Genomic DNA, 9,359 nt, shown 5'->3' with positions numbered 1-9,359 from the left:
TATATAATAATGTCTTATCTAAAAATCAATATAGAACGTACTAAACTACAAATAGCTATATTACTATTATAAATTATACTGTGGCTGGTTACAAAAAAGGAATTCGTTTTAATTTTTGAAGTTGTTTGAAATGTTTTCGTTAAATAAAATATAGAGGTACATATAATATAAGTATATAAAATGACCAATACATTCTGATTCACTAACAAAAAAAGTACGACGAAGTATGTTCCTGGAAGGCGGGTGTTCACTTTGTACAATTAACTAAGTAACGACGAATAGGAAAATAATGATATTTCATGTATATTGAATTTTGAGAAAACTATTTCCGCAAAACATCTCTCTTTTTTGCTTGGACAATGGACATAGTACTAATAATTATCGATTTTTAAACAAAACCATGGAACAATATACATATAAAGAACCCAAACTCCAACTCCAAAACACGACACTGAACGTCCAAAGTACTTTTCGGTAATGAAATTACCTTCTTCATCATAAAAAGTATCTACGCGATAATGATGAAATTTCACCTTCTTTCACACCCTTTAAGCAGGTATGTCATGCCCTTTCGGCTAAAAAAAATTGGTAAGCCAATTTGTTTCATTTAAATTAACAAATTTCTTATCGAATACAGTACAATTCTTTAAAATTCGCGATGATGGTAAAACATTTTTTCTGTTTCATTACAAATAATTTTTTTAATATACTTTCGGTTAAGTAAATTAACGCGTACCAAACCATTTTGTTCGTATAATTGTCAATTATCAATTTTTATAAAAATTTTACCATTCCGCGTTGGCGGCACTTTCAATGTCACTGGCTCCTGGACTATCAGGGATTGCAACTAATATTTCTCTAGAAATATAACCTTGATATGGATCGAGGTAAATTTGCGCTGCGGTTGTGACGATGGACTTACTCCCTGAAGAAGCGCATTTGCCCGAAACGACAGACTGTTACATACGCCAATTATTAACAACTACGACAGTAGTTTTGTCTTATAGATAAAACTAACTACAACTACTCAATGCCGCCCGTTTCAGACTGATCTTGACTGTTTACAGTTTATTATTTTTCTTTTCTAATTAACAGAAAACAAATGTCTCTTTGTATTCCATCCTAAGGGGCCCTATTGTCTGAAAGATTTTACTTTACTTGCATACAACTGAAATTACTAAAATATTAATTTATTCTGAACAATCACCTAATTAAAAAAAATACTAATGTACTGCATAATTGGGTAATATCTTGAAAAAAAAAAAAGAAATACATACTACCAAAGTAGATAGCATATAAATAATCATTTAAGATTTAATCCGTTATATGTGAGATCATTCGAATGTAATATAATCGATCTTTCGATAATTGCATCCTCTCCAGATATTTCGATTAGGTACATACGAAATCATTCGATCGATTTACAATCGATTGAAAGCTGCATTGTTGTCGGGAATATTAACCGCCCGAGTAGCATTTAGAGTATGGGTGAAATATGGCCCAAACTTGTACGCCAGATTTTGAAGTACGGCCATATCTAAAAACACTTGATACGGCCCATATCTAAAATGTAACGCCTTGGCAGATATGGGCCGTATTAAGTAATAATCTCTGGCCCGGAACAGAAGTCGTAATCAGGTCCATACATAAAATTAAATTTAGGCCCATTAAATGAAATAAAATTAGAACCTAATAAGATTGTAGATCCAGCCCGGATTACGTTTACAGGTTTTGTCCATCAGTGAAAAATATATATTATATATTGATTACAATAATATTTTTTATTCCACTTATATCAAATAGTACAAAGTCGCAGAATAAAATGTTTGGTACAGTCAAGAATTCTTCATCAATATCAGATTTAATTATATATTTTCCAATAAATTTCCAACTCACAAATAAGTATCTCCAACAATTGTTTTAATCCTATTATTTTTTCTGATTAAACATTAAATTTAGATTATTGCAAAAATCTTAGGTTATTTTAAAAATAAACTTCAATAAACTTTTGCACCAACCTATTAACTACACCTACTATTCAAATTTTAATATTTTTAGTTTCAGTGTGAATATCTAAAATAAGTAATTTATTCATTACCTATTCAATCTTATTTTATAATACTTATTACATATGTAATAACCTAATATAATATAATATTAGGTTATTGGAATTTTAAAATCCAAATAATCAAACACAAGTCTAAAAGAAGTGAAAAAATGGAAATGAACAGCAGACTTGTGCAGCTTCTTATTTATAAAGGAAAAATAAATCGCTTATCGCAAATAACNTTATGCATTAATTCCGGTTGATGAAATTAGGCCCATTTTTTAAAAGGAAGGGAAATCGTAAAACGGGTTGCCAAAGGCAATGAATATCCGGACCTGAAAATAAAATGCATAATATGGAAATTTTCATATATGCCGGATCAGGCCCAATAGAAAACGCCTTAAAACGGTTAGCCTTAATATTGCCTTATCCGGCCCTTATATATAATCCGGTTAGCCGTACTTATTTGCTACTCGGACGAATGATGAACGAAGGGTCAGTTGCTTTTTTGTAAGTCGAGTTCGAGCGACCTGTTCTTCTGAATTGTAAAATACATACTCTCTCGAGTCTATCTTTATTGGTCAGTATTAATTAAATAAATGAACAGATATTCAAGAAACATAAACGCACATCGGTATATAATAATGTCTAGGATGGTCAATGTTAAGTAACGGCGATGATCATTCGATTATTAATATCATCTAAGTTAAATTGTTAAAATTATTATTGTACAAATAAGTCACGATTAACCGTAAACCTTACATATCTACAACGAAAACTACTTGAATCTATGACAATAATTATTTCTATAACTCCTTGGCCCTTCAATTAGTTTTAATAATGTCGTATATATAAAAACGCTGTTCTTTTTAAATACAAACTAACGTTTGTCCCATTTTTTTAAAGCGCTCATTAATTTTTCCCTTTTCTATATGTGATTCTTGTAAATTTTAAACATTTGGTTTGAAATTAGTTTCTTTGTTCAATAAATCTCATGACCAGGAAAAAATTATCATATTCCTTAGTATTAGGTTTTGGTGTTTAGATATTTGTTTTTGATAAAGATTAAACCCACAATCACTTGTAATCTTTTATACATGTATTTAAAAAACACATGAAGGTTGCAATTGTTCTTTTCTGAAACCGTTTCGCCTTTGTTTGAGCTAAGGGAACCGTGCTTTATGAAAAGAAGAGGCCTTATAATGAAAAAAAATATATGCTCGAACAAACGCGGAACTTTTTCATTAAAAATAGCATCGCAGATTAGTCTGTTTGTCGGCGTCTCTTTAATTACGTGAAATTGCGAAAATTTCAATCTCCTTATCAGCCTAGTCTACGGTACTTAACGGAGAATCAACCAGGAAATGCAGTTTTAATGTAGGTTACATTGTAGCGATATGCATCAAATTCCAAGTTTTATTTATGATAAATACAGACAATAAACGTAAAATGATCTAACTGTTTGTCGTGAGGGAATACTGTCAGCTCCTGTACCAAAAAAAGTTACGTCATGGAATACCTAAAATTGTAAGACGGTAGCAAAACATCAAAATCACGACTGTCAATTTTTTTTAATTTCAATTTTTAATTACCTTTTTAAATCAGATGAAAGAAAAGAACATACCTGATAGAAGTAAACATCCAGAAAAATATTAACAAGCTATGTAATTTTTAAAAGTTTTATTTAACAAATCTACCTGATAAAAGACCCAATGTTTTTTGGTCTTCTGTTAATACTTATGTCATTTAATATCGATTAAAATTGGTCTGTTGTCCCTAAGCAGAAAACGACAAAACTCGCCTACAAATTCAATATTGCTATATAATTTTGTTGTAATCCTTTTAATGTATCATTCTTTGTATTTATTCATTTTAAAAACGTATAGTATACTTTTTACTTCTTCTTTAACTAATCCTTCTGTGTTTTCTGAAATATTTCTCTTAAACATTAACAATAATCATCAATAACAGTCTCCCCACTACAAGAACACGTTTGGTTAAACTAGATGGTGGAAAAAATTACTATAAAAAAATATGATGTAAAAACGAAAGAAAAAAGTAAGTAAAGTTAAATGAATTTTTATTTGTTACGAACCATAATACCATAGGAACCAGTATCATAACAATTGTTGCTGTAATTAAAATTTGGTGTCAAATTTTAAGAAGGTGCAGTGAAAACGAAACGTAAGTTAGAATTTTAGAAGTTTTGTAGAGTTTTCAATAGGTTAATACGCAATGGTGTGTAAAACCAGGAACTCGGGTTCGATTCTTGGAGGGGACGTGACAGCAGCAACGATTTTTCCTCAGTAATTTGAGGTTATCTGTATTAGTACGAATGAATTCACTTTAATGAAGCGTAAGCTCTTGGATCAATGATTTATGTCCGTGATATGTTCTCATTCAAGCCATGTAATGGAGGAAATGATAAAATAATTCTACTATACACTATGTCGCTATTTTTTAACGTTCTCTCTATTCATTCAACTAGCCACTAGCGATACGTTAGCTCAGAATTTGTTTTAAGACCTTTTTTTACTTGGCAAAATGTATTGCGGATATTTGGTATTTTCTTATCAGGTTATAGGTATTTTACATTTCGAAAAACTTCCGTTTGACTCGAATGCTAATATACCATTAAAGAACAATAAATTAGATTTAGACTTAGTTATCAATAGAGATCCAATAACGCGTACGCTATCTTGATATAATGGTAGTATGTTATATCCACTACATCTTGAAAATGGGCGGAGGTAACAAATTAGCAAAATAATAAAAAGTTCTAAAGCTCATAAGAGCTATTCCTCTGTAGTTTTCCGGTGTATGTCTATCTCCTTTCTTGAAAATTGGTTTTATTATTCCCATTTTCCATTCCTCATCAGGCAGATCTTCATCTCCATTCCATATTTTATTTAGCATCCTTGCAAGTTCTCTTGTAATCCCTTCCACCATATATCCAGGCTTCATTTGTGATTTTATCTTCTCCAGCCGCCTTTTTCTTTTTCAGCTTCCTTATTGCTTTTTCTATTTCCTCTAGCTTTATTTCTTTATCTTCATTAGGTTAATGTGTTAATATAATTAATGGTATTTGTAGTGCATTAACTGCTAACCGTTTGATAACAAATTGTATTAGTAGTGCGAAACACTTTGTCAAGGAATTTTAGTGTCTATATGTATATCATAGTCGCTATGTAATGATATTTTACATATTTATAATATTTAGCGTAACTACACAAAAAAAATACTGTGTTAGCAAAATAACAAAACAATTAAGTATGGTAAAAATAAAAATTGTGAAAATTACGATTTTTATTATTTTTTTATAAAGACGCCCTTTGAAATTTGCATAATTAAACACATTTTCTGATACTTTTTGATACATGTAAGTAAAAATAAATTTCTAGCAACTGCAGGTTAACAGTTAACTCAAATTAATTTAAAAAAAAAATTGTTGCTGCTGCCACGACGATACTTGTGACAGTTTAGATGTACGCTTCGTCATTGTAAAGCAGAAAACCCGGATACGATTCCTGATGAGAGTATGACATTTGCAACAATTTTTTCCCAATAATTTGAGTTAATCTACAGAAAGTAAAACGTTAATTTTACTTTAATGTATGTTTCGAACACACTACAGTTTTACCTTTTAATAAATCTACTACTTTTCACTTAAATTCTACCAATTCAACCATTTTTAGTAGTATGGTTGACGCGTTCCCTAATTCACATACCAGTTTCGATGTTCCGTTGTCTTCATACTTAAAATATAAGTCATCATACACATCAGTTCAGTGAAACTCGAAAAGGTAATGATCGAGACGATAGTAACCTTTAGTCTTGATCTTAGTTTCGCGCTATTATTGTTAGTTTTATATACAGCTTAAGTAAGTTTAGAATTTATTGCCTCGTTTTTTACGATAATTGAAGCATCCATTTGAATATGTAATCAGCACTGCTGCAATATTACAAGTTAAGGATATATCAACAGGTAATCAATTCGTATGGAAATAACTAAAAGTAATCATTATACATATAAACATTATACTTATAAATATGTTAAGAGACTTGGAATAAAAGTGTATTATTCTTTAGATAATGAATAAACTACTTTATCTACACCACATAAATAAACTAATAAAGTCCATACTTGTAGTTCCTAATTTTGAATTTATTTCATTCCTTCTTTCAGGTGAATTTGGCAAATACCAGATCTTTCAGTATATCCTTCACGTATTATCTGCATTATGTGCTGGACTTCATATGTTAACTCTGGTAACCGTGGCTGCTGTACCTGATCACAGGTAAATAATTTACATTTTACATTCTTTTTTTCCACCCATTTAATTATATTCTTTTGAATACCGCTTTTTAAAATTGGTCTATTATATTAAATGAACTACAGGCTTTAGTTTTGCTGCCAAATCTTTATATGTAGACGTAGGTACCGTAAGTGGCTGTTTAGTTTACGGCTTATGATTTAACAAGAGAATATTTTAAGGATTTAAATAGTTACCAACCGTTCACCGTTTAACTTTCACCTTCTATTTCAGATGTTTTATCCCAGAATTAGATGCAAATGATTCAATTTGGAACATAACAAATGTCGACCTAGCTCTCTACATTCCTAGGCTTCCCACAGGAGAGTTCGATACATGTCACATTTACAACGAAAGAAACGAATCAATGTTATGTAATGCCTGGATCTACGATCCCACATACCACCCGTCATCGAGAGCAACGGAATGGGACTTTGTGTGTCATAGAAGATGGATGGGAGCTGTCGCTCAGTCTGTGTATATGTTCGGTGTATTTACGGGAGCTGTTGTCCTTGGAAATATGGCTGACAAATATGGGAGGAAGACTATATTTTGCATTTCTGCTGTTCTCACCCTCATCTTCAGTGTTTCAGTTGCCTTTATTTCTAACTATTACGCTTTTCTCGTATTAAGATACTTCTACGGCATTTTCGGATCTGCAGGTAGTTATATTACCGGCTTCGTTCTTACCATGGAACTCGTAGGTCCGTCAAAACGAACTGCATGCGGAGTTTTCTTCCAATTCACATTCGCAATTGGTATAATGATGGTTGCTGGTTGGGGTGCGCTAATAAAAGACAGACAAATACTTCAAGTCATCTATGGTCTTCATACACTTCTACTGATTGGTCACTGGTGGCTTATGGACGAATCTCCCAGATGGTTATGGATGCAGGGTCGAACAAAAGAGGCAGTAATTATTATTAAGAAAGGCCTTAAAATAAACGGGAGTGCGATACATTTAGACGAAGCTGACTATGAAGCACCACCTAGAGTTGAAAACGTTTCGGAAGAAAGTGATATATCTTCAGGAGGTATTTCTGATTTATTCCGCACACCGAATCTTCGGAAGAAAACACTAAATATTTGTTTATGCTGGTTTGCAAATTCTCTGGCCTACTATGGTCTTTCTCTTAGTACTGGGAAACTTGAAGGAAATCCATTCCTTATGTTATTCCTTTCTGGACTTGTAGAACTGCCATGTTATGTTCTATTAATAACTATAATGGATAGAGCTGGTCGAAGGCCACTCATAGCCTTCTATATGATTACTGGTGGTATTTGCTGTATAACAGCTGCGAAACTGACTCCTGCTACTGTAGGGGCTATTTCGGCCGCTATGATTGGAAAATTTCTCATTTCCAGTTCTTTCGCAATAGTTTATAATTATTCCGCAGAACTTTTTCCGACTGTAATACGAAATTCTGCATTAGGTCTCGGATCTATGTGCGCCAGGCTTTCTGGTACATTAACTCCTCTTGTGACCCTTCTTGATTCTTTCGATCCCACTCTTCCAGCCATTGTATTCGCAGTTATAGCCTTGATTTCAGGCGCGCTTACCCTCTTTTTACCTGAAACTATGGGGGCGCCAATGCCTGAGAGCATACAAGATGGAGAAGAGTTTGGTAAAAATGACACTTGCTTCACTACATGCTTCCGAAGAAAAAAGGTTGTCGATAAAAAAGAAGAAGGTCAATTGGAACCCCTTAACAGTGATAAAGTGTAATTGGGAGGAGGAAGAACAACTTGTTATTCAGTTGCTAAACAAATACTGATATTTAAGCTATTCCATAAAGAATGCTTTTGTCGTTCGATAACAGGAGCAGTGATATTCAAAGAAATGATTTTTTTATTTTTGAACCATGTTTGTAAAAAGGATAATCAATTAAATGTGTTACAATAAAAGATTATGTTATTTGTAGTTATTATTGTGATTCAAATTCCAATTAATCGTCTTATTATTATTTCGTTGCATTTGCAGATATTCATTACCTGTTATAAATCATGATAAACAATGAAGTGCAATGTATCTACGAACTCTTATATATGCTGTTTGTATTAAACACTACAAAAGTTTTCTGTTTTGTTTGCCTGATCATGATGAAATAATCTTAAAATAAAGTTTTAGATCTAAATAAACTTTATTTCGAAAATTGTATGTTTTTTGACTTGGTTTACTTTATTTACCCATATAATCCTCTTTATAGAAAATAGCCATAAAGCATTTAAGTAATAATGTTTTCATCTAAATTCCTTTAATTAAAAATTTATATTCGAATAGGTAATTAATATAAATAGTCATAATTAACCGTTTGAGAAGAACCAATAGAATTAACTGTAAAAAAAGCGCATTTTTGTAAGTGCTGCTGGTTACGTAAAGCTATGTATATGACATGAAAATAATCATATTGTTAGTAACAAAAATTATCCGTGTACCTTTTGAAACAATATTAATGGGAATTGATCGAAGTTACCTACACAACCAACAAAAATCACGTCAGTTATCTATGTAACATTCTTTATCGGAGATATTTGAAATTCAATTTTTCATATCGTGTTAGTTGGCGAAAAAGCTCGTCTCGAGAAGAAGGATCCCTTCAATAAAATCGATGTCAAATGTTAACCGTTATAAAGTTCAGACGACCGGCTTTCAGTAGTATGGAAATTGCCTCTGGATAAAAGTTTGCTCTCAAAAACGTTATATGCTGATACACACTGGTGGAAGAAGCCTCTGAATCACTCAGAATATATTGCCAATACGAAACTGCTCACGGATATATTTCAATACCCACATATATACTTAAAATGGTCCATTAGTGTGGTTCTGGATGTAATTCTCACCGAAACTCCTTCAGAAATGGGTATCATTTGCAGTTAATAATAATTTTATTTTCGGAAGTTCCTATCGCACGTTTCTACAGCAAAAAATCAATGTTGCCAAATATTTTTTTGTTCCCTAGATTTTACACTGAAATTTCTTTGTATTACCCTGGAGATTC

General features: G+C 31.9%; 1 protein-coding gene across 3 annotated transcripts in view; it reads left to right on the top strand.

The window, feature by feature from the left end:
* LOC108742485 (organic cation transporter protein) overlaps positions 1-8,281 on the top strand; it is a 33,877-nt gene extending 25,596 nt beyond the window's left edge. For all 3 annotated transcript variants that reach the window (XM_018477719.1, XM_018477716.1, XM_018477718.2), the window contains exons 2-3: positions 6,234-6,345; positions 6,595-8,281. In XM_018477719.1, coding sequence (XP_018333221.1) covers positions 6,305-6,345; positions 6,595-8,086 — 1,533 coding nt within the window. In that variant the 5' untranslated portion in view covers positions 6,234-6,304 and the 3' untranslated portion in view covers positions 8,087-8,281. The remainder of the gene's footprint in view (positions 1-6,233; positions 6,346-6,594) is intronic.
* The last annotated feature ends 1,078 nt before the right edge of the window (positions 8,282-9,359 follow it).

The sequence above is a fragment of the Agrilus planipennis genome, unplaced genomic scaffold (assembly GCF_000699045.2).
Source record: "Agrilus planipennis isolate EAB-ADULT unplaced genomic scaffold, Apla_2.0 scaffold279, whole genome shotgun sequence".
NCBI classification, from domain to species: domain Eukaryota; kingdom Metazoa; phylum Arthropoda; class Insecta; order Coleoptera; family Buprestidae; genus Agrilus; species Agrilus planipennis.
Note: the sequence above shows the minus strand (reverse complement) of the source record. Positions and strands in the feature narration are given on the sequence as shown.